This window comes from Marmota flaviventris, chromosome 14 (assembly GCF_047511675.1).
Source record: "Marmota flaviventris isolate mMarFla1 chromosome 14, mMarFla1.hap1, whole genome shotgun sequence".
Taxonomy (NCBI): Eukaryota; Metazoa; Chordata; class Mammalia; order Rodentia; family Sciuridae; genus Marmota; species Marmota flaviventris.
The window spans coordinates 77,080,112-77,104,980 of NC_092511.1; the positions used below are offsets into that span (position 1 = coordinate 77,080,112).

The window sequence follows — 24,869 nt, forward strand, 5'->3', positions numbered from 1 at the left end:
CAGAAAAAGACGTTAAGGGTGTGAGGACTGGACCTAGTTCTAACTCCCCTTTGGGCCCGACCTGTCCTAACATCTAAGTGCACAAACTATATTCATGTTAAAGTGGAAAAACTTCTGTTCTCTGGGTTTCGCCTTCTACGACCTTGCACCAACGGTGCCCAAACTTTCTCAATTCACCAGGAATCGTATAACTGTACACTTTTAATTTTACTGGTTTATAACAAATAATTAACTGTGCCATTTAAAAAAAAAAAATAGAGTGCCACAGTCCGAAATCCAACCCTCAGATAAAGTCCATTACAAACAACTGCAGGAGAATTGGGGATAGAGAGAAGACACTGTAGACGGAACTTCGGGAGGCGCCGGGAAGCCCTGCGGAGGCTGCGGTGGTCCGCTGCTCCCGCTGGCGTCCTCAACCCGCGGGCGCCCCGGACGCCTTGCCCCGCAGGCCAGGCCCCGCCCCTCCCCTGCGGGCCCAGCGCTTGAACCCGCCCCTCCCCGCCCACCCGGAGAACGAAGCCCCGCCCACAAGAGGCTTTCCCGCGGCTCTCCCCGCCCACCGCGGCCGGCGATTCCGAGGCCCCGCCCTCGCCCGGCCTGGGCCCCGCCCCGACGCCGACGTCAGCTGTTGTGTCTCGACTCGGCGGTGGCCGCAGCGGGTCCATTGCTCGGGGCGCCGGCCGCGGCCGGTGGAGGCGGCGGGGCGTGGGGACGCGGGCAACGACCTGCGCCGCGCATCCGAGCGCGACGGGCGCTGCGTGGCCGGGAGGCAGCCGGGTCGCCGCCTGGGGCGGTCTCAGGCCTGTTCCGTGCCTGCTGCAGGACCGTCGCCCGCGCTCCCACCTCTCTCTGCGGAGACCGCGGCGCCGCCTGGGCCCGCCCGACGCCGGAGCCGCTGCGCTTCCGCCGCGCCCGGGCGGCCACGGGGCCTGGGCCCTGCCCGGGGCGGCTGCTCCCGGCGGCCCGGCCTCCTGGGACCGAGCTGTCGCGGGCCCTCCGCGGGAACGGCCCGGCTCTGCGCCGCGCGGCCGCCCTGGGCCGGGTCTCCGAGCGCCGGGCTCCGGCCTCTGAACTACGAGGCCGCGCGAGGCTCGGCCTCCTCCGCAGCCCGGGCGCGGCCGCCGCCGGACCCCGTCCCCGCAGCCCGCTCGTGAGCGGGAGCAGGCGCCGGGCAAGATGTGGCTGAAGCTTTTCTTCCTGCTGCTCTACTTCCTGGTCCTGTTCGTCTTGGCCCGGTTTTTTGAAGCCATTGTGTGGTACGAGACAGGCATCTTCGCCACCCAGCTGGTGGACCCGGTGGCGCTGAGCTTCAGGAAGCTCAAGACCATCCTGGAGTGCCGCGGGCTGGGCTATTCGGGGCTGCCCGAGAAGAAGGATGTCCGCGAGCTGGTGGAGAAGTCAGGCGAGTGCCGGGCTCCCGGGGTCCCCTCACCTGGGCAGCCACCGCACCTCCAGTACCTGGTCCCTCCTCATCCACCTGGGAAGGGACACCCGCACCTCCATTACCTGGTCACCCCTCCTTCACCTGGACAAGGGCATCCGCACCTCCAGTACCTGGTCACCCCTCCTCCACCTGGGAAGGGGCGACCGCACCTCCAGTATCTGGTCACTCTCCTCCACCTGGGAAGGGACGCCCGCACCTCCAGTACCTGGTCATCCCTCATCCACCTGGGAAGGGGCGTCCCGCACCTCTGGTACCTGGTTATCTCCCTCCTCCTGGGAAAGGGCGTCCTGTTCCTCCTGTACCGAGTTACTCCTCCTCTACCTGGGAGGAGGTGGCCTGTACCCACTGTACCTGGCACAGCGACAGCTGGGAGAGCTGCCCAGCATTCTACAATAATATATGCGAATCCTAGTTTTGAGAAGGGCTGAAATTATTTGTTAGGTGTGCTGGTATGTCTTTTTGAGGTAATTATAAAATGACAGTTTAAAACTAGCTTTTTCTAGCATTGTTTGTTAATTGAGTGATTTTTCTCAAAATTTGAAAATGTCAGTTAAAAGCATTATCAGTTGAAATTCACAAAAATATAGGAAAAGAAAAAAAATCCAAAGTCTGCAAATGTTTGTCACTTTAGCAATAACAAGCTACCTGGAGGGGAAAACATCACTAAATTATAGATATCAAAGAGGCATTTAATCCTAAGATTTCAACATAGGTTTGAACATTGCTAAAGTCGATACTATAGAGTCCTGGCTTTTCATACTTGGAATTCAGTAAAAATGAGATGAAGTTTCTGTGTGAAACCTACTTTGTCTGTCTTGAGGTTATTTATATTTCTCTCTGGATTAAAAACTGTTTGTTGAATATCAACTTTTCATTGAGTGTCACAGGCACCCTTGCCTCTTAGTGGATTGAGGAATGGACTTGAAATAGCGCTAAGAGAATATTTAACACCTTAAAGAATGTGTTTCCAGTAACTATTGGTTTGGGGTAGGGTTGGGTGAGAAATATGATTAATTTATTTCACTGCTGGATAAAATATATTTTGCTGAGGCACACTCCTGAGAGGAATGTGGTCAGAGAGGGGTCAGGAGTCTTGGAACTGTGGCTCTCCCTGGTTGTTTCAAGCCATCTGTCAGCAGTGTCTTTTACAGACCACTTTCCCCTGGGTTAGTACTTGTATAGCCACATAGTGTGACAACCAAGACACAAACTGCAGAGCAGCCTACTGCGTGCATACCTGTAGCTTACGGTCAGGAAACTCACTTCTCTGCACTGGGACACAGGAAGGAAACCCTTTCTGCAATGGCGATACTGTTTTCTTTAGAGAAAATATGCAGTGGGGTATTATTCCTGTCCCTTGTTTGCTGGCTGGTTTCTGGTAACTTATTTCTACTACAAGGAGGAAATGGAGTCTGATGAATATAGTGTCTTGATGTGGAAATGAGAAGTGCCTTATCTGTGAAAGCTGAATCAGTTTTCATAGTAAAATAATTTGATCACACATTTTTTTCTTTTGACATTTATGGTTTCAGGCCTTCCTTTGGGCCTGAAACTCTTGTCACATTGAGTATACAAGGTATCCACATATAATTTATATGTATATAAAGAATATATACAACCCACAAAAAAACAACAGATCGCACATTTTTAAAAAACATTTATTTATGGGGCTGGGGCTTGGCTCAGTGGTAGAGCGCTTGTCTAGCATGCATGAGGCACTGGGTTCAATCCTCAGCACCACATAAAATAAACAAATAAAATAAAGGCATTCTGTCCACCTACAACTACAAAAAAAAAGTTTTTAAAAAATATTTATTTAGTTTTAGGTGGACACAATATCTTTTTTTTTAAATTTTTTGTTGTTGTTGTTGGACACAATATCTTCATTTATTTATTTTTATGTGGTGCTGAGTATCGAACCCAGGACCTCGCATGTGCTAGGTGAGCGCTCTACCGCTGAGTCACAACCCTAGCCCCTCAGATCACACATTTTTTCAGCAAAAATTTCTTGGGTATAGTAACTTAACTATCAAACTTAAGTAGTTGTTTTGAATGATTTTGCTGCTATACTTACTGCTTAATATTTAAGGCAAATGTTAAAGTAATGTGGCAAAAGTTTTTTCTTTCCTTTTCATTGGATGATACAAACTCTAAATTTACATTTTAAATTAGTGTATGAGTGTGGAGTTTGTTCTAAGAGATAAAGTTTTAACCTCCGAGTCATGGTTTATAACCGTGGTGTTATTTTAAGCAGGGCTGATGGCAAATTCTCTGAAGCCTTTTCTCACTCTGTTAAGTCAGAGCATGTAAACCATATTTTTTGAAAATTATATGAAATCTAGACATGTGGACCTCATACTTTATTGGGATGGCATTTTGGAGTGGTACAAATTCAGTTATTTATGAATAAATTAGTGATGACTCCACTAGAATACAGTCCAGACTCTTCTTTCTCCCCCAGTCCTAAGGATGGAACCCAGGGCCTCAAGCTTGGTAGGCAAGCACTCTACTACTGAACTATACCCCCAAGCTTTTTTTTTTTTTTTTTATCTTGAGACAGTCTCACCAAGTTGTTGAGGCTGGCCTTGAGTTGTAATCCTCCTGCCTTGGGCTCCTGAGTTGCTAGGATTATGGTTGTGCACCATCTTGCCTGATAAATTCTCTATTCTCTGAGAGGTGGATTTGTGTCTGTTTCATTCACTTTGATCTATAGTAAGGTCTTAGGTGTTTATTGACTATATGGCTCTTAAAGTGGTGTATTCAGGTTCTGTTGTTCTTTCTGTAGAGTACAATACTAGTACAATACATAGTTCTTCACTGTATACAGTGGAATTGACCATTGAGTCAGAACGTGGGACTGAGGAATCTCACCATTGTTGTTCTTTTCTTTAGGCGACTTGATGGAGGGTGAGCTCTATTCTGCTCTCAAGGAAGAGGAGGCCTCTGAATCCGTTTCCAGTACCAATTTCAGTGGTGAGATGCACTTCTACGAGCTGGTGGAAGACACAAAGGATGGCATCTGGCTGGTTCAGGTATCGCAGATGGTGACAAATTCCTATGACTCAAGGACTTTATTAAAGGGGAATTATTCTAGCAAAATGGCTCATGTAGCCAGTGAAGCTTCTGTTTCCTTGTGTCATGTCTTAGGCAGAGCTCAATTCTCCTAAGGAGGCTACAGTGTCCACTTAAAGAGATTTTTCTGAACAAGAAAATGAAAATTGAAGAATAGAAAAGGGAAAGTTGGGAAGGGGGTTGACTTTTTGTCAGAATCAGCAGGAGAAACCCCATTTTAGTTGTCATATCTTCCTTGGGGTGATAAACATGTGCATGTGTTCCTTTTATTTAGTGATAGGCAGTGTTTCTCTCAAGTTTTATTATTGTAGTTTGGAGTTCACCAATCCAAACACTGTTTGTGTCTAAGGGAGAGGGTCCTGATGTGAGAGCAAAGGGGCCTTCCGTGGGGACAAGCTGGCATGTGTCTGCAGGGAGGTGCGGAGGGCTATGGGCAGTGCTTTTGTTCTGCTGAGGACAGGAGGTTCTGGTGTTTAACTGTAGTCTTGACCATGTCCGAATTGGGAGGTTTAATTAGCATATTTGAATTCCAGAGCTCAAAGGCTTTAAAAATCATTTCTTATGCTTCCCAAAGTACAGCATATGGTAACTGAGTAGGCAACATTATCATTATTATATTTTAATGTAAATGGGAATTACCTAGGCTATATTGAATGTGCAATTTCATGAATATTGCTTAAGATAAAGCTAAAGTCACAAATTTTTAAGACGTGGGCTCACTTAAAGTAACATGTCGAGTAAATAAAGAGCGTGAACATGGCTAAAATGTGAAAGGTGTGAATGGCAGAGACCTGGAAGCCACCTCAGCCAAACCTGCTCCGAGGCTCAGTGGCTTGCCCTGGGCGGTGGGGCCGTCCATCAGAGCGCTGACCCAGGACCCATCCCGGGTCCTAGTCTCCCGTCACTAGTCCTGTCACCTCACTGGGGTGGTACAGTTTGATTTGGGGGGCGGTATTAAAATAGCTTCTTCATGTTCTGAGGTAAAGACTGCAGAAGATGGCTTGGGGGAGAGGGAGAGAACCAGAGTTGAGGGGACTTCATTGCAGACCTGGTCCCGTCACCAACTTTCAATATGTGAGCAGGTAGATTTTCCAGTGCTCCTGGCTTCGCATGGTACACATCTGAGAAACATGTAGTAACCCTGTGTCCCCTGTGCTGCGGGCCAGGGCTCGTGCTTTCTTCTGAGGGTTGCGCTGGATATCTGCAGCCTTTCCTTCACAGTAACCTTGCTGTTGCATTTGACCTTTTACCCTACAGACAGTCTAATGTTCAGCAGAGGGTGAACCTGAGAGGGATGGGTGCAGTCTATTATCCTTTCAAATTCTAGTTTATTTTTGAGTTCATTAATTGGAATTGAAAAATAATCTGTAGCTTCTTTAAAGCTTTATAAGTAGTTGTTATTCCATTTCTTTTCCTGGTATTCATTTCTGATAGTCGGTTAAAGAAAATGTGCTGGTTTTGATGATCTTAGTTTTATTACTGAGCGTGAGTTGAGTCCCACATCTCTGTGTTCATGGTGTGAAAGGTCTAAATGCTTGTCCTCACATTGACTGGTCCCATGAAAACCAATGGTGAAGATGCTGAGCACCTTGGAAACTTGGAAGAGCCACATCAAAAGCGCAGACATTGTTTTGGTGCAGCAAACGCGGCCAATAGCCAACACACGCATCCTGACTCACTAGTAGGCCTTATGTTCTCCTTTATAAATAATGGCCAGTGACCAAGTGGGGTGGCACACACCTGTAATCCCAGATCTCTGGGAGCAGAGGCAGGAGGATCACAAATTCAAAACCAGCCTGGGCAGCTTCATAAGACTGTTCTCAACAAACAAAGCAAATGATCTGCTGTTTGTTTGTTTTTTTTTTAAGAGAGAGAGAGAGAATTTTTTAATATTTATTTTTTAGTTTTTGGTGGACACAACATTTCATTTTTTATTTTTATGTGGTGCTGAGGATCGAACCCAGCGCCCTGTGCATGCCAGGCAAGTGCGCTACTGCTTGAGCCACATCCCCAGCCCCAATCTGCTATTTTTTGATGTCCTGTTAAAGATATCCATGGATAGACTCCCTTAGTATGTGACAAAATTATTCATTCAGTTTATCCAGCAGATACAGGTATGCCAGGCCCAGGTGCCAGGAGCACGTGCCAGGCCAAGTCCTTGCTATCAGGTGGCTCACAGTCCAGGCCCACGGGGAGACGCTGATGCCAGATGAAGGAATACTCCATAGGACATCTGTTAGTGGAAAGTGTTGCGAAGAGCAGGGAGCAGGCTAAGGAGATAGAATGGCAAAGAACTGTTGCACAAGGGGACACTTAAAGGAAGTGAGGAACACATAATGATCGTGAGTGTTAGCATCAAAGGTCCATTGACAACTAAGAAAAGATACCTATGTAAAAAAAAATACCTCCTAAGAAGAGTGGAAGGTGTTTGTGTGGTCGTCTGTCTGTGGGAGAGAGGCAGTGGATATGGCTTGATCTTCCCAGGGATGCTCGCAGTCGCACGCTTGGCCACTGCTGGGCGTGCGTTCCTTGGGACCTGTCAGATGGCAGGCTTGGTCTAGAACAGGTCTGCAGGACAGCTGAGAAGAGTGACAGTGCACCCTTGGTGGCGGGAGCTGGCCAGAAGCTCATGAGCACAGACCCCTTGGGCTCAGCTCTCCAGTTGCTTTTGTTTTATTTTTTAAAAACACTCTATATAAAATTGAAAATATGTGCTAAAAGCAGAAGAGAAATATCCTCTCAGTCCCTTGTCATTCTTTGAGCTCAGATCATGCTAATCCAGCTTCTTAGAAAGGATAACTTTCAAGAATTTAGTTTTTAACTGAATTTTAGTTAAGATTCTTTTATATTTATTCTTTTTTGGGGGGGCAGGTAAGTAGGAATTGAACCCAGGGGCACTCGGCTACTGAGCCACATCCCCAGCCCTATCTTGTATGTTTAGAGAAGGGTCTCACTGAGTTGCTTAGCACCTCGCTTTTGCTGAGGCTTGCTTTGAAGTCATGATCCTTCTGCCTGAGTCTCCCCAGCTGCTGGGATTACAGGTGTGCCCTATCATGCCAGGCTATGTTTATTCTTAAAGAAACTAATTTGTTTTTTAATTTTTTGAAGTCTATAAGTAGTATTTTCATAATTAAAGATGCATTTGTTTGGGACTGGGGCTGTAGCTCAGTGGTAGAGTCCTTGCCTCACAGGTGTGGACCCTGGGTTTTATCTTCAGCACCACATAAAAATAAATAATAAAAGATATTGTGCCCATATACAACTAAAAATATTTTTTTTAAATGTATTTGTTTTGGCCAGATCAGTCCTCTTGGAAAATGTCAAAACTTTCCTTGTCTCACTTATATTCTTCACAATGTGAAGTGAACACAATTAATTTTGGTTTTCAAGGTAGCAAAATACATGTGACTTGTTTCAATAGTACCTGTGTATTCCACAAGGAAGCAGGTCCTCCTTATTTTTTTCTAATACCTCTTTCTAACATTTTGAGTTTTCCTGCTTTATTCCTAACCTAAGCTCATATCTTTGATTAGCTGTTTATTTTCCAGTTTTGTGGATTCTTTGATTTTGCTACCACAGTCTTCTTGGCATCACAAATAAAAGATGACAATCACTTTCTTTTGAGGAGACCTAGTCAGAGAGGCAGATGGCAGGACGGGTAGGTGTCTGAAGTGGAGAAGTTGGCATGGTTGGTGGGGTTTGTGGATTTGTCCTCTCACATTCTAGTCCTCTGTTTGATTCTTGTCATAGTAAACAAAGGACATACTTGTTCCCTGCTGGCTGTGTTACATGACAGGGGGTTTAAAGTCACTGGGGTTGAGCAGCAGTGAAAAGCACTGTGTGACTCCAAGTGCTGGGACACTTTGGTCAATATTTAATGTAGTTCCTGTTTAGCCAGAACTGTAAGTGATTGGTTCTAAACCTGTTTTGTGCAGGGAACGTGTAACTCCCTCATTCCCCAGTGCATTCTGGGAGCAATGTGCGTGCAAGCCACTTCATCCTTGCACTGGTGCTTAGTCTTAAAGCCAGATCGTGAGGACACTGACAAGCACAATTAAAACGCCACTGAAATCTTGTCTTTGCCAGTCAATTTTAACGATTTTATATAGTTTTTGTACATATACTTAGGTTAGTCCATAATTTTTTAAAACATTTATTTTTCAGTTGTAGGTGAACATAGTACCCTTATTTTATTTTTTTGCGGTGCTGAGGATTGAACCCAGGTCAAGAAGGTTGGCGTGTCTTTGCAGAGCCAGGTGTTCCTTATGCTGTCTGTCCAAAAAACATCCCAGGCCACAGGCTGCTGGCAAAGGGACTTGGTTACAACGGAGATCAAGAAGTTGGAGTCTCCTGGAGACTCTGTGAAGTCAGGAGGAGGAAAACCAGTCTAAAACTGCAGAAAGCCCAAATAGTTTTGGGCCTGACGTAGATCTGCATTGTGTGCCCTGTGGGCGGGGCAGACATCTGCTGCAAGGGGCATCTCAGGAGACTGTGCCCTGAGAGGGGCTGGCACTGCCTCACTTGCAGCCTATGTGCCAGCCCTGCTTCTGGCCTGGGGTGAAGCCGTACTCTTGCCCAGTTCTTCTCTAGTCTCTGAAAAGACTCCCCATGGGCAACCCAGCCTCCTTCCCAAGGTCCCAGTGTGGATGCCACTCAGAACCTGGTGCAGTTTCAGGACAGGGACTGTATTTCAGGGGCTCCTACTGGTGCCACACAGTTGTGGTAGGTCTAAGGGTGTTTAGATCTGCGGTGTGACTCAGCCAGATAAGTTATTTTGTGAAAACAGTAATATTTTAAAATTTTTTATATGTGTATTTACTCATTTATTTTGGTCCTGGGGATTGAACCCAGTAGTGCTCTACCACTGAGCTACATCCCAGTCCTTTTTTTAAAAATATTTTTTAGTTGTAGATGGATACAATATCTTTATCTTATTTTTTAATTTTTATGCAGTGCTGAGGATCAAACCCAGGGCTTCACACATGCAAGGCAGGTGCTCTACCACTGAGCCACAACCCCAGCCCAACCCAGTCCTTTACAAAGTAAAGCTGCCCATGCCAGCCTTGACTGTGGCACCCTGCTGCCTCAGCCTTCCGAGTGACTGGGATTGCAGGGCCGCCACCCCAGCAGCCATGAGGTTGTTAGAGTGGCCATCTCACTCAGCGCCCCCAGAGGGAGTCTGTGCTCAGCCAGCAGATGTGTGACATGAGGGTGGGGAGCGGACACGGGCTCCAATGCGCTGCAGAGGGCTGTGGGGTGCTGCGGTGCCGCGCTGGTGGTCACCTTAGTGCCGCGCTCAGTCTGGGATCCCAAACTCCTCAAAAGCATGTGGTAGAACAGATGCTGAGTAAAGGAGGCCCTGCGCTGAGCCCAGCGAAGCCACAGCTCTTCCCTGGCTTCTGCTGTCTGCTGGAGCAGCCCTCTTGTTCTTTCTCCCCCTCCTGACACTGAGCTCTGACCCCAAGGTACCTGTGTGGAAAGTAGGCATTTCACCGAAAGGTGCCCAGCACCTAGGGCTATGCTGTACTGGCAGAAACACCCTCTCAACTCCTCAAAGCCTTGTCCTAATAAACACAGACCCAAAATGTCTGGATTGTTTGCTGCCTTGATCAAGAAATAGGAAATGTCTGAAAAGAAAAGTTTAAAAAATTAAATAAAATTTTAAAAAGCAGGGAGTATGGTGATGTTAAGGCATAGAGACTTCTCAATGTCCTGAGGAATCAGAAAAATAAGTTCAAGATTTTCATGGTTATGTGACCAAAGGAAGAGTTACCATATGAACTCTTGAGTGGTAGCAAAAAAAGGAAACAAAGGCTGCCTTGCGCAGTCTCCTGGGACTCCAGTAGACCTGTAAGGTGCACTTGGGCCAAGGAAGGGGCAAAAGCTTAGGCCCTGGGGGTACTGTAGCCCTTGTGAACCTGCTCCAAAAGAAGTTTTGCCCAGGACATGGTTTAGGTGTGAGGTGCCCTCGAAAGCTCATGTGTGCGACAATGCAAGAAGTTTTATAGTGAGATGATCAGTTACGAGAGCCTTAACTTGATTAGTGCATTGACTGCATTAGCCAGGTTGTTACTATAGGCAGGGAGGGTGTGGCCTGGGGAGGGGGTCACTGGGGTGCACCTTTGGGGTATATGTTTTGTTCTTGGGAAGAGAAGCCCCCCACTTCCTGGTGTGCCACACACTTCTGCCATGAAGTTCTGCCTCACCTCAGGCCCTAAAAAAATGGAGCCAGCCTCTATGGACTGAGTCTCTGACACCCAAATAAACTTTTCTTCCTCTAAAATTATCTTTATTGGGTCTTTTAGTCACAGTAGCAAAATAGCTGTGATTGAAACAACTTACTAAGTACGTGTCTTTGAGTTGCCCTCTTCCTGGTTACCTGCGGAAGTGTTCTGGTACTTGAATAAGAGCTCATGTGTTCACTGCAGTCATAGCCTGAGACTGCACCTGTGAGCACCACCCCAGGTGTCTCTCAGTGCGAGGATGCTAGTGTCTGGACAGTGCCATGCTGGCACACAGGTGGACCTCAAGTCCCTCACCCTGCTGGTGCCGTTTCTCTGCTCCTGCTGCCGACTGGCACTGGTCAGACTTCCCAGCTGAGAGGCCACAGTGAAGCAGATGCCCGCCCCTTGCCCGCCAGGGACAGGAGTGCCATCATTCCCTGAACCCACTGGACTCTACTTCCTGGAGGCCTCCTGTCCTCTGGAGGAACCCCAAAGCATGATGCTGTCACTTTGAGTTGAACAGTGTCTGCAGTGTGCTACTGAGGACAGTGACCTTGGCCTGAACACCCTCGAGTCAGTTATTTCATGATGACTGTAGATGTTTTTGGCTTTCCTTTAAATTCTGTTTATTTCTATGTTTTTGATTTAGCATCTTTTTCTTTTCACTGGTATATTCATTAAGATTTTTCTGTCATTCAAGGCAGGAAGGTGAGGGAATGAAGGGAGGAGAACTAACTACTGACATCCATAAACAAGAGCAGTTGTTAGGTATTATGAAAGACCATTTAGAATTTCTTTTTTTTTTTTTTTTTTAAGTCTGTTTCTTCTCTCAGTCATAATTATGTGTGCAGGCATTTTGCAGATTTGAAGTCAGAGTTCAGGAATGTAAAATTAACTGAAGTTGTTCTTTTTATTTGTTGGATCTTTATGGTTGCTATTGAGAGATCATAGAAGTTGCAGTATTGACTTGGGCAGAGCATAGGGTGATGAGAAGCAGATGTCCCACTCTGGATCCACAGTGATGCTCTGAAAAAGTGAAATTTGAACTTGTTGAACTCTCGTGTGATAATTGCCAGTTGGCTGTATTTGGTTTAACTTTCTTTTCAGAGCAAAGAGAAAGAGGCCGCCTCCTTCCTGTGTAACTTTATTCTGGAGGAGAGACGCGGGTAGAGAGTGTGGCCAGCTGTTTCATAGGGGTTGACTCCTCCATCTGACTGATAGAATGTGGGAGTGTGGTGTACTGCGTTCCGTGTTTTGAGACTTTTCTGGTTGGTGGGTAGTGCCTTCAGTGAGAATTACAATGATAATATGACCATATGGTGCACTAAACAAGAACGAGGAACACAATATCTTTTTCAAAAACGTAGAAACATACTGTAGATATCAATGGTTTGATCTATTTTAAATAATTAAAGTCTTATTTTTTCTTTTTTGGGAATAGGTCATAGCAAATGACAGAAGTCCTTTGGTCGGTAAAATCCACTGGGAGAAAATGGTGAAAAAGGTGTCGCGATTTGGAATACGCACAGGCACTTTTAACTGCTCCAGTGACCCCAGGTGAGTGGGCTGGGCGGGGCTGGGTGGGAGTCCCGACGCAGGCAGTGTGGTTGGAGCCTGCTGGCACAGCTGTGAGGCTGGCACCCTGTGGGCCGCGGGCACCACCAGTCTTCTCGGTGGTCTGGCATCTGCTGCTCTCTGCCCCTCTGCTGAGTCCTTCCCTCGGGTGCCTCTTGGGAGTGTCTTTGGTCCTTTTTGTATTCCTGAGGGAAGCTGTTCTGTTGAGGTGCTCTCCCATCTCCTGGCCTCTCATTTGCACTTCTTGTTATTTTTGTCTGCTTTACAACTGTCCCTAGTCCTAGGGTCACAGTGGGATCCGGCCACTGTTCCTGCCCTTGGCCTCGTCCTGCTCCGTTTCCTCGGAGGGGAGCCTTGGAGGTGCCCGCTGCCTTGTCATCGTCTCCAGAACTCCGTCTGTCACACTGTTTGTTTCACTTTTTATTATTATTTCTTTGATATGCTCTTTTATTTCCATTTTCAGTGCTACCAAGTCATAAAGTACACTCCTTCATTTCGTTATCCATTTGAGGACTACTTGATAAAAAGTCCATGTCCCACACATTTCCTTCCATGCAGAGGAGGCAGGGATGTGCACGCAGGAGCCCGGGGTTGGTGGTTTCTAGTGCAGGTGATGCGCTGGCCAGCACCTGAGCTGGGAGAGACAGAGCTTCCTTCTGTCCCCAGATCCAAGGAAGCCCCTACCACAGCTCACCCTGCTTCACTGTAGCCAGCACAGGGGTGGCAGGGCCACAGTGGATGACCCACTGGCGGTAGACACCCTCCTGAGCCGTGACTGACTCCTTCCCTTCAGCCCCAGGTTTGCTCTTCCCACGGCCCAGCCTGCTGTCCGTGGAGGGTGGAGCTGTGGAGTAGCTCCCCTGAGAGAGGGGACAGGAGGGAAGTTCCAGCTCACTGCAGGAGCTCGCTCCTGTCCAGTAGCTTTTGTTGGAAGGCTCAGGACAGCCTAGTCCTAACGTTGTTGTGAAGAGGAGATCAGCCTGCATCCTGCCATTCCTTCACCTCGCATTGTGTTGGATTCCATCGTCCTCCCTGGGAGTCTCCGTGAAAGACTGTTTTCCTGCACAGTACCTGGGTAAAGGACAGTGCTGATGAGTTTAATCTTTCCAGTAACGCCAGAAGTTGGTGTGAATACCACTCTTTTACTGGAAAGTGTACAGACTTCATTAAAAAAAATAATAATAATGAACGAAACTAATCAGGCACAGTGGTGCACTCCTGTAAGCTCAGCTACTGGGGAGGCTGAGGCAGGGATGACAAGTTTCAGGCCAGCCTCACAACTTAGTAACACCCTGTCTCAAAGTAAAAGATGAAAACGCACTCAGGCACAGTGCTGGAGTGCTCCTGGGTTCAGTCTCCCCTGTTGCCTAAATAAGTAAAACTAAACAATACGTTTCAAATATTGTAGTTTATAAATGGATTTGAAAATGTCAAATTTTTTTAAAAATATGAAGGTTAAACACATTACAATTTAATATGATTCTTAGGTAACAATACAGAATTCAAAATCTCCAACAATATAAAATGAAGATACTTTATTAAATACGAAAAAGTGAAATAGTTTTTTTCTTTTTTTAAGTGTATTCTTATAAAGCAGAGGGTATCAGAAGTGTCATAAGTCGTCCAGGAGATATTAGTACAAATTTTCCTGACTTACCTTTTTTTTTTTTCCCCCGTGTTTTTTTGTTTTGTTTTTTGGTACCAGGATTCAACTCAGGGACGCTTAACCTGAGCCATATCCCCAGCCCTGTTTTTTGCTTTTTTGATACAGGATCTCACTAGGTTGCTTAAGTCTCCCTGAAATGCTGAGGCTGGCCTTAAACCTGTGATCCTCCTGCCTCAGCCTCCTGAGCTACTGGGAGTATGGGCGTGGCCACCATGCCTGGAACAGAAGCAGTTCTGAGGGACAGTGACGTGTGTCAGTTTCAGTACCACTGTGTTAACGTCTCCTCTGTGGAAGGGCTTCCACCTGGAGGAAGAACTGTTCTTGCCGTACACGCTTAGGGTCATTTTTTCTTATTTTAGTGACTATGAGGATACAAAAGAACAAAATGCAGAGATAGCGGACAAGGTGCTAAGAGTCTCCCTAAGGGCTGCACCTGTGGGTTACTTAAGGAGCATTTTGTTCATTTATTTGAATAGTCGTCAGTTTGCTCTGAGGTTTGTAAGAGCCAAACCCCTGCCTCTGCTGTCTGGGACTAGTCTTCTCTGGAGTGTCCTGGGGCAGGCTTCTCTAACGTGCTATCTTCTTGTACAGCTGCACCTTCCGGACCTATCCAGCTCCCCTGAGAATGCTCAGGGCCACCCCTCCACGCAGCCTCTGACCCTGTCCAGTGAGAGTAGCTGTAGTTTCTTTCCCCAGACACTCAGCAGGGTGGCCTTGTCTGGTTCTAACTCCTCTTTTTCCCAACCAGGAGATGTACTTGAGGCCTGTCCTGCCAAGTCCTGTTGTGGAGACAGCAGGAGGTGACCTGGTGCTTGTGTGCCTCTGCCCGCTTGGGGGGGACTGCGGGCGGTGAAGAGCCTGGGCGCTGCAGGGGCTGAGTGGGAGGCAGGGCAGCAGGCTCAGGGCCAGAGTGACAGGAAGCAGGGCCATGGGACGAGCAGGAAAGGGGAGGGAAGAGGAGCCAGGAAAGCCGGGGCCAGGGGCCTGGCCTGAAGAAATGAATGGCCTGAGGTTGACAGAAACACCAGTGCCTCTCTTGAAAACTAGCCTGCCACACCAGAGACCGGACCCAGACTCACCGGCCATGTTTCCTGTCATTTCTTGTCTCAGTGTTCCCCAGGACATCTCAAAAGGTCTCTCAGAGCACGGAAGAATTTTGTTTTCACAGTGTGGTCATTGGATTTATTCTGACCTTTAAAAAGCTCTTACTTGAATTGGGCAGTAAGTATTTATTTTGATATAAGGTAATACAACATCCTTAAAAAGACAGATATTCATTTAGTTTGCATTTTCGTTAGTAGTACAGTTTTAAGATCATTGGTGTTTTGGATCTCTTTAGACTAATTTTAGATAAATATACATTAGTAGCCTGGCATTTGTAGAGATTTTTTTTCCCCAAGTCTGGAAAATAAGATTTAATTTGAAAGATACATGATAACATACGGAATTTTCTTTCCGCAAATAATCTCAGATTCTGTCTAGAATGGACTTAAACTATCATTTACTCTGAATGGAAAAGGACGTACACAGAATACTTTCTTTTTTTTCCTTTCATTTATTTTAATTTTTTTAATTAATTTATTTTTTTATAACAGTGGAATGCATTACAATTCTTATTACACATATAGAGCACAATTTTTCATATCTCTGGTTGTATACAAAATATATTCACACCAATTTGTGTCTTCATACCTGTTCTTTGGAGAGTAATGATCATCACATTCCACCATCATTAATAACCCCATGCCCCCTCCCTTCCCCTCCAACCCCTCTGCCCTATCTAGAATTCATCTATTCCTCCCATGCTCTCCTCCCTATCCTACTATGAATCAGCCTCCTTATATCAAAGATAACATTTGGTATTTGTTTTTTGGGGATTGGCTAACTTCACTTAGCATTATCTTCTCTAACTCCATTCATTTACCTGCAAATGCCATGATTTTATTCTCTTTTATTGCTGAGTAATATTCCATTGTGTATATATGCCGCATTTTTTTAATCCATTCATCCACTGAAGGGCACCTATTTTGGCTCCACAGTTTAGCTATTGTGAATTGTGCTGCTATAAACATTGATGTGGCTGAGTCCCTGTAGTACGCTGTTTTTAAGTCCTTTGGGTATAGACCAAGGAGAGGGATAGCTGGGTCAAATGGTGGTTCTATTCCCAATTTTCCAAGAAATCTCCATACTGCTTTCCATATTGGCTGCACCAATTTGCAGTCCCACCAGCAATGTATGAGTGTACCTTTACTCCACATCCTCACCAACACTTATTGTTGTTTGTCTTCATAATGGCTGCCATTCTGACTGGAGTGAGATGAAATCTTGAGAGTGGTTTTGATTTGCATTTCTCTAGTTGCTAGTGATGATGAACATTTTTTCATGTATTTGTTGATTGATTGTATATCCTCTTCTGAGAAGTGTCTGTTCAGGTCCTTGGTCCATTTGTTGATTGGGTTATTTGTTTTTTAGTGCTTAGCTTTTTGACTTCTTTATATACCCTAGAGATTAGTGCTCTATGTGATGTGTGAGGGGTAAAGATTTGCTCCCAAGATGTAGGCTCTCTATTCACCTCACAGATTGTTTCTTTTGCTGAGAAGAAACTTTTTAGTTTGAGTCCATCCCATTTATTGAGTCTTGATTTTAATTCTTGTGCCACAGGAGTCTTATTAAGGAAGTTGGGGCCTGATCCCACATGATGAAGATTAGGGCCTATTTTTTCTTCTATTAGATGAAGGGTCTCTGGTTTTATTCCTAAGTCCTTGATCCATTTTGAGTTGAGTTTTGTGTATGGTGAGAGAAAGGGATTTAATTTCATTTTGTTGCATATGGATTTCCAGTTTAACCAGCACCATTTGTTGAAGAGGCCATCTTTTCTCTAATGCATATTCTTGGCACCTTTATCTAATATAAAATCATTGTAATTTCATGGGTGAGTCTCTGTGTCCTCTGTTCTGTACTGTTGGTCTACCAGTCTGTTTGGGTGCCAATACCATGCTGGTTTTTGTTACTATTGCTCTGTAGTATAGTTTAAGGTCTTATATTGCGATACCACCTGCTTCACTCTTCCTGCTAAGGATTGCTATAGCTACTCTGGGTCTCTTATTTTTCCAGATGAATTTCATGATTGCTTTTTCTATTTCTATGAGGAATGTCATTGGAATTTTGATTGGAATTGCATTAAATCTGTGTAGTGCTTTTGGAAGTATGGTCATTTTGGTAATATTAATTTTGCCTATCCATGAGCAAGGTAGATCTTTCCATCTTCTAAGGTCTTCTTTGATTTCTTTCTTTAGGGTTCTGTAATTTTCCTTATATAGATCTTTCACCTCTTTTTTTTGCTTTTTTATATGAAGAAACATGTGCACTGATTATTTTGCTTGTTCTACAGAGTGAGGCTTTCTATCATAGACACTGTCACTTAACTTATGACACAGTTAGAACCACATCATCATAGGAAGAGGAAAAGAGTGGCCAGGAGTGGACTCGTGCCTTCACGAGGGTCACTTGCAGTTAGATGTTAAAGCTGCTTCATGATATTTCAGAGGTAAAGAAAGCCATCATCGGGACTGAGGTTGTGGCTCAGTGGTAGAGCGCTCGCCTAGCACATTCGAGGCCCTGGTTTTGACCCTCAGCACCACACAAAAATAAAATAAATGTATCGTGTCCAACTACAACTAAAAAATAAATATTAAAAAAAGAAAACCATCATCAATGTGCATTTGACTTACTGCTTTTTTTGGCAAGGGTAAAAATAGAATTTGTGTCAGTGAGTTATTACTTTGCATTGAACAAATACAGTGGTAAGTTATTGAAGATACTTTATTTTTGGTAATAGATACTTTTCAAATCATTTCACTTAAAACAATACTGAAAAGTCATTTGGTCATGCCAGAGTTTCTTGGAGTCAACATTGCTAAGGATGCTTTTAAGATGTGACATGTTGTCTTCATTTATCTTAAATTGTATCACAAAATTATAGTTGTATTGGGCTGGGGCTGCAGCTCAGTGGTAAGTGTTTGCCTCACATGTGGAATGCACTAGGTTCAAACCTCAGCAGCACATAAAAATAAATACATAAAAAGATATTGTGTCCATTTACAACTAAAAAAAATTTTTAAAGCCATATTGCCATAAAACCATATGCCACACATCAAGATTTTCTCAGTCTGATTATATGAATGTGTAATATGCTAATTTAATTAATAAAATAAAATCCTTGCTTTCTAAGTTAAGCATAACACCCAGGATTTTTACATCAGTATTCTGAGTAGCAAAATAAGAAACATTACTATTCATTTACAAATCTGTAAAAAAAAATATCTGTATGGTAGACTTTTTTTTTTTTTTTACAAATTTATTAGAAATTTTATATATCAAAATCCACATGATTCTTGGAAAGGAATACAAGCTAAACAAGTGACTCAATTTTAAATTCTTCCACATTTCCTGTGCTGAAAAAGTGAGGATCATTCTTGGACTGAATCTCAGTCTCAATACTTCAGGACTTTGTTTCCTCTCTTAAATGACCCTCATCATGATCTTCACAGAAGAGGAAAGAGACCATCATAAACAGGGGGCTTGGGGCAGTGTTTTTTCTGGGGTCACTATGTGCTGTGCACACCCAGCATCCGCGCTGGGGAGCTGGTAGCTGGTAGCTGGTGAGGTGGGGCTCCTGCCTCCCACAACCAAATCCCGGCTCAGTGTGTGAGTGATCTGATTTCTTTGACTTTAGGGCTTTTTAAGAGATACTTTTTTAAATTATAAATTTAAAGATAGAAACAGAAACATAAAACTATAGAAAAAGAGCTTGCTTTTCTTTCCTTTTCTGGGACAAAGGATTGAACCCAGAGGTACTCTATCACTGAGCTACATCCCCCAGTCCTTTTTTAAAAATTCTGAGTCAGGGTTTTGCTAAGTTGCCCAGACTGGCCTGAAATGTATGATCATCCTGCCTTAGCCTTCAGAGTCACTAGGAGCACAGGTGTGGTCACCATGTCCTGCTAAAGCTTGCTTTTTCTTGCACAACTTCCCAGCATCCTTCCTGCTTCGAGATGATTTGGGAGTCACTTGGTTTGGGGGAGAGGAATCTTTCAGAAGCTGAAGAAACCTACCAAGGGAAAGCAGCTCAGCCATTGACTCCTGGTTCTCTCTTACAGATACTGCAGGAGAAGAGGCTGGGTGCGGTCCACTCTCATCATGTCTGTCCCTCAAACCAGTACTTCTAAAGGGAAAGTCATGCTCAAGGAGTACAGTGGCCACAAGATTGAAGTAGAGCACATATTTAAATGGATCACTGCCCATGCAGCTTCTCGGATCAAAACCATTTATAATGCTGACCATTTGAAAGAAGAATGGAATAAAAGCGATCAGTATTGGGTAAAGATATACCTGTTTGCAAACCTTGACCAGCCGCCAGCCTTCTTCTCTGCACTGAGTATAAAATTTACAGGGAGAGTTGAGTTTATTTTTGTGAATGTGGAAAATTGGGACAACAAGAGTTACATAACAGATATTGGTGTATATAACATGCCATCATACATACTTAGAACTCCCGAAGGAATTTACAGGTATGGAAACCACACAGGTGAATTTATATCCCTTCAGGCCATGGACTCATTTTTGCGCTCATTGCAGCCGGAAGTAAATGATCTGTTTGTTCTGAGCTTGGTTCTCGTCAATCTTATGGCTTGGATGGATTTGTTCATTACACAAGGAGCTACCATAAAGCGGTTTGTGGTTCTCATAAGCACGCTGGGGACATACAACTCGCTGCTGATCATCTCCTGGCTGCCCGTGCTGGGCTTCCTGCAGCTGCCCTACTTGGACAGCTTTTACGAGTACAGCCTCAAGTTGCTGAGGTACTCCAACACCACCACGCTGGCCTCGTGGGTGAGGGCCGACTGGATCTTCTACTCCTCGCACCCGGCGCTCTTCCTCGGCACCTACCTTGGACACGGCTTGCTCATCGACTACTTCGAGAAGAAGAGGCGACGAAGCAACGCAGACGAGGTCAACGCCAACAACTTGGAGTGGTTGTCCAGCCTGTGGGACTGGTACACCAGCTGCCTCTTCCACCCCATCGCCTCTTTGCAGCACTTCCCTGTGGACTCGGACTGGGATGAGGACCCAGACCTGTTCCTGGAGCGTCTGGCCTTCCCTGACCTCTGGCTGCACCCTCTGATTCCCACCGACTACATCAAGAGCTTGCCCATGTGGCGGTTTACCTGCCTCGGGGCGCGCTCCGAGGAGGACCTGTCGGAGGGGTCCCAGGACACGGAGAACGACTCGGACGGTGAGGGCACGGACTCGGGAAGCCCAGAGCAGGGAACCCTGGAGGGTGCACAGAGCAACCACCCCGGCGGGGCCTGTGCAGGGGCCTGCGAGGCCTGCGGGACCAGCCCTCGCACGCCGGGTGCCGAGGACTCACAGCCCGAGGACGCGCAGCCGGACTGGGGCGCCTGGCCGGCTGCTGTGCTCCGCAGCACCGAGTGCGTGGTCTGCCTGGAGAACTTCGAGCGCGGCTGTCTGCTGGCAGGGTTGCCCTGCGGCCACGCCTTCCACCAGGGCTGCATCCTGATGTGGCTGGCCGGCGGCCGGCACTGCTGCCCCGTGTGCCGCTGGCCCTCCTACAAGAAGAAGCCGCCCCGCGCTCCACGCCCGCCCGCGCCCCACTGGGCCCCGGCCTAGCTGCCCCCGCGATCTGCTGGTCACGCGTCCCTGTGGCTTGGTGCAGTCTGGTATCCTGCAACGCCGCCCTCGGTGACGGTTTGCTTGGTTGCCTTGCGTGTCAGTTGAATGCATACTTAATTGTAAAGACTTACTTACCACCTTGGAAACTCAGAAGTTCGTGTTTTTTTGTAAGCACAAAAGAATATGATAAAAATTTATCCTAGCAAGATACCAGGTAGGGTCAGTTCTAATGGAATCGAGCCGGTTTCTTTCCTAATGTTTCCTCCCTTTTTACAATCTCTGTCCACACCTCTTGGTTAAATAATGTATGCTCTGAGACATGAAATTAAAACAGACCTACAAAATAAATTATTTTAAAACCAGAAGATTGCAGGTTTTCCAATGTTAAGTTGTTTTTGATGAGGTGGCCGGTTTCTGTAGGTATTTTGTCAAACGTGACTCCGTGGGGAAAAAGGTAGAAATTGTGTTGCTGACACTGGCCAGAGGGGGTGTCAGCCCCCCTTCAGCTTGGTTAGCTATGGAGGGAAGGGGCTTCATTTCATGGAGGGCTGCTTTATAAGGATTAAGTGATTTATTACCACTTAGCATATTCGTCTTAAGAAAATGAGCTACAGCGTATTCACACAAAAAGTACTTTGTTATAACTGACTTTTTATTTTGAAAAATTTTAAGAGTAAAGTTGAAATCATTGTATGATAAGCATCCATTTCTCTTTGTCTAATTCACCATTTCACATTTCTTACATTTGCTTCATCAATTCTATGTATAGGTGAATGTTTTTTATATCATTTTTGTTTGTCTGCTGGTCCTTTTAGAAATAAATGTGAGTCATCATGATGCCTCACTCCTAAATGCTTACCACCTACCTCCTGAGCAAGGGCATTCCTGGCATCCCTGCAGGATACCTAGTGTATGATCCACACACCCCAGCTGCTCCCGGAGGTTTTTACATAGAATTCTTGCTTTGTTTTTGTTGTGAACTTGGAGGTTGACATTCTCCTTTTGTCCCATCCTCTGTGCCCTTCTTTTTAACAGGACTTGGGTGGAGCCCAGGACCTCATGCAGTCTAGGCAAACACTCATACCGAGCCACAACCCCCGGTCATCCTTTCCTGATACCACTCTTTTTGGAGCGTGTAAAGGCAGTGACAGAATGCTCTGCATTCTGGTTTTGTTTGTTTCTGTCACAGTGTGATGTGGATCAAGGAGTGCTGTCTGGGTGATGTGTACTTCCCATGTGCACAATACCAGAATGCTCATGACATTATTTGGTTACACTGCTGGTGCTAAGGTAGTTAAAGTGACATCCGCCTCCTCTTTCCACGTGAGATGTGTCTTCTGAAAAGGAACGCATGGCCACCTGAACATCCTGCTCTCTGTCTAGTGGCTTTAACACCCACTGGTGATAATCAGTTGTTAGGCATCACGATGGGGATTTTCTAATCCATCCGTCACTACACACACGAGCTGGTATTCTTTTGTGAAGAGCTTTTCATTGTTCTTCTATACGTTGAATATTGTGGACCTACCCAATTCTTTTTATATTCTGTGTTAGGACTCATTATTCTTTTTGATACTCCAGTGACACCACACTTGGCTACAGCGGCTTCCACTCTGGTCTTAGTCCATTTGATAGGTTCCCTTCGGTCTTGAAGTACTTCCTGGCTTTTTACTTCAGATGTCTCAGACTCACTTTGTATTTTTCTGGCTCTTTTCTTCAAAGTACCAGAGTCTCATGGTTGGCTTTTGGATCCTTAATTGACTGCTGCCCAAAATGGTAAGAAAATAAAATCTCATTCTGAATTGCCTCTAGGATACTAACGTTTTCTTCTTGCATGATACATTGGGCTTTATCTTCAAATACAAAGGGAAAAACAGATGCCCCTTGACTTTCAATGGAATAATGTCCCAATCACCAAGCCCGTCATAAATTGAAAATACTGTATGTGGCAGACGCACTGAACACACTAACCTACCAGATGCCATGGCTACATGGCACCTGTGGACTGTCAGTGGCTCTCCCTGGGGCTCCTGTGGCTGGCAGTTCCAGCTTACTGTGGATGCTCAGCATTGCCAGGATATCATGCTGCGTGTCACCAGCCTGGGAGGAGAGAAGAATTAGAGTGCATCTCCTGTCCTGCCAAAGCATATCTGTGGCACCATTGTAAAGTCAAAATATTGAAGGTCAACCTGTCAGGATCCATCTGTAGTAAGTTCCAGCAGTTATACGTGGTGTTTCCCAGGGTGCTGCCTTGAGCCACAGCAGACAGCTCCCCAGTGGCCAGCAGAGGCCATCCCAGCATCCAGTTTTTGTATTCACCCCTCTGCTGGACAGCTCCCTCCAGATGCCTGTTGGTACTACAGCTTTCCACTCTTGCCACGCCCGGTCCTCCTGTGTGCATGTTCACACTCGCGTGTGAACATCAGAGATCAGGAGGGGCTGGTTCAGAGCTGGGCCAGGATAGTGCAAGGGAAAGCCAGCTTCAGACTGAAGGGACACATCAGGTATCCTGTGTGCTGGTTGCCATGGAGTTGGTTATGAAATGGATACAAAGCGTGGGAGCTTTTGTCAGATTTTTCTCAACCTTCAGGGAACTGAAGGTTGACAGTCTCTAAACTGTTTGAAAAGGAGGTTTGAAAACAAAAGCCTCCCTAGGAATCAGTTCTAACTTCCCTTTTGCTGTCTGAACTCTACGACTTTGTTTTGTGAAAGGACTTCACAAAACTCCAAATAAGTTACCCCACAAATATGTTACCAGAACCTGCTTTCCAGCAAACACATGCTCACAAAACATCCCCAACTGAAGAGCTCATGGAATGTGTACCAGCAGTGACACTGACTAAACGTGCCCACACAAAGGTCACTTTTATATTGTACAACTGACCACAAAGCTGGTGAGGTGCATTGGGCACTTCTACAGGGAATCAGGGAGCTGGGCCTGGTGGTGCACTGTAACCCTAGTGACTCAGGAGGCTGAGGCAGGAGGAGCACAGGTTCAAGGCCAGCTGGGTAAGTAGCAAGGCCTGCTCTCAAAAGACAAAGTGCTGGGGTGCAGCTTATGATAAATGGCCCCTTGGTTCAATCCCCAGTACTGGAGGAAAAAATTAAGGAAGGATGTCTCTGCTTCTCAACTCCCAAAATGAGTTTTCCAGAAAATAGGAAATTTCCCCTTTGTCAAGATTAGTGACTCCCCTCTCAAAGTTAGTAATTAATCTCGCTGTCAGGCTGGTCTGGGTCTGAGTCTCGCCCTCTGACCCTCCGTCAGGGCTGGTGCTGTCACGAGACAGCTGCGTGGCACGAGGTCGAGGTGCCAGGTCTGGTTCTCTGGCTCCCTTTCTTTCTTAGGATTACTGGCCGGCCTTGGCTATGGCCAGCCCCTTCCCCACTCCACAGCTTGTGTGTAGCTCCTGTCCTCTAGACGGGAAGTCAGGTCACAGCTCATTCGGGTGCTCTGCGTTCACTTGGGCGTCCTGTGTCCTGTGTCCACACCTGTTTTCAACATGCCGGAAATAGGAGCATCTGAGGGCCAGGAATGCGGCCAGTGGAGGGTGCGCCTGGCATGCCCGAGTCCCTGGGTCCGTCCGCAGCACCGTAAGGACTCACTGAGGGTAAGTGTGTAACGGGATGGATAGTGTGTAACGGGGATGGAAAGTGTGTAGTGGGGATGGAAGGTGTGTAACTGGGATGATAAGTGTGTAACGGACATGAGCAGCTCTAGCAGCTGCTGCTCAGGGCCCTTCCCCACTGGCGGGGCTGTGACACATGCCCCTCGCTCTGGGTCATCCCTGTCCTGGGTGCTGCGGGCCATGCTGCGTGGTGCTACTGGCCCTCCCCCCCCCCCCCCCCCCGCGGGCCCTCCTGCAGGAATGTGGAGTGTTTCCCTGAGCTTCCATGTTCATCCCCATGAAACTCAGGTCCCCTTCCTCTCATACCCTCATTAGCATTGAATGCCCTCTTTTGTGAAGTGCCTATCCAAACTTTTTACTCAATCCAAAAATGCCATGAACTTATAGGTGTCCTTTATATATGCTGGATATGAGTGGTTTGTTGGAAACATGTAAGAGTCTGTGATTTTTTACTTTCTTAATGGCATCTTTTGATGAATACAAGCTTTTGATGAATACAAAGCTTATAGGGTTTGCATGCTGGAGATGACCCTGCACTGACAAAAGAAATTAAAGATCTAAATATGACA

At 46.0% G+C, this 24,869-nt stretch overlaps 1 protein-coding gene across 2 annotated transcripts; it reads left to right on the forward strand.

Moving 5' to 3' along the window:
• Positions 1-698: 698 nt before the first annotated feature.
• Positions 699-21,039, forward strand: Rnf103 (ring finger protein 103). 2 transcript variants are annotated; one of them, XM_027948837.2, is made up of 5 exons: positions 699-1,402; positions 4,337-4,476; positions 12,182-12,297; positions 15,092-15,202; positions 19,141-19,228. In XM_027948837.2, exons 1-4 carry the CDS (start codon positions 1,177-1,179, stop codon positions 15,177-15,179), a joined length of 570 nt encoding a protein of 189 aa, XP_027804638.1. In that variant the 5' UTR covers positions 699-1,176; the 3' UTR covers positions 15,180-15,202; positions 19,141-19,228. The 2 variants fall into 2 exon arrangements, with proteins under 2 accessions (XP_027804638.1, XP_027804636.2); XM_027948835.2 differs by lacking the exon at positions 15,092-15,202 and having other exon boundaries at positions 1,025-1,402; positions 19,141-21,039.
• The last annotated feature ends 3,830 nt before the right edge of the window (positions 21,040-24,869 follow it).

Excerpts from the sequence above, each read along its gene's own strand:
- Rnf103 (XM_027948835.2), top strand. The coding sequence starts at position 1,177 with ATGTGGCTGAAGCTTTTCTTCCTGCTGCTCTACTTCCTGGTCCTGTTC. Across the intron at positions 4,477-12,181 it reads ATGGCATCTGGCTGGTTCAG|GTCATAGCAAATGACAGAAG; the intron begins GTATCGCAGATG and ends TTTTGGGAATAG. Across the intron at positions 12,298-19,140 it reads AACTGCTCCAGTGACCCCAG|ATACTGCAGGAGAAGAGGCT; the intron begins GTGAGTGGGCTG and ends TCTCTCTTACAG.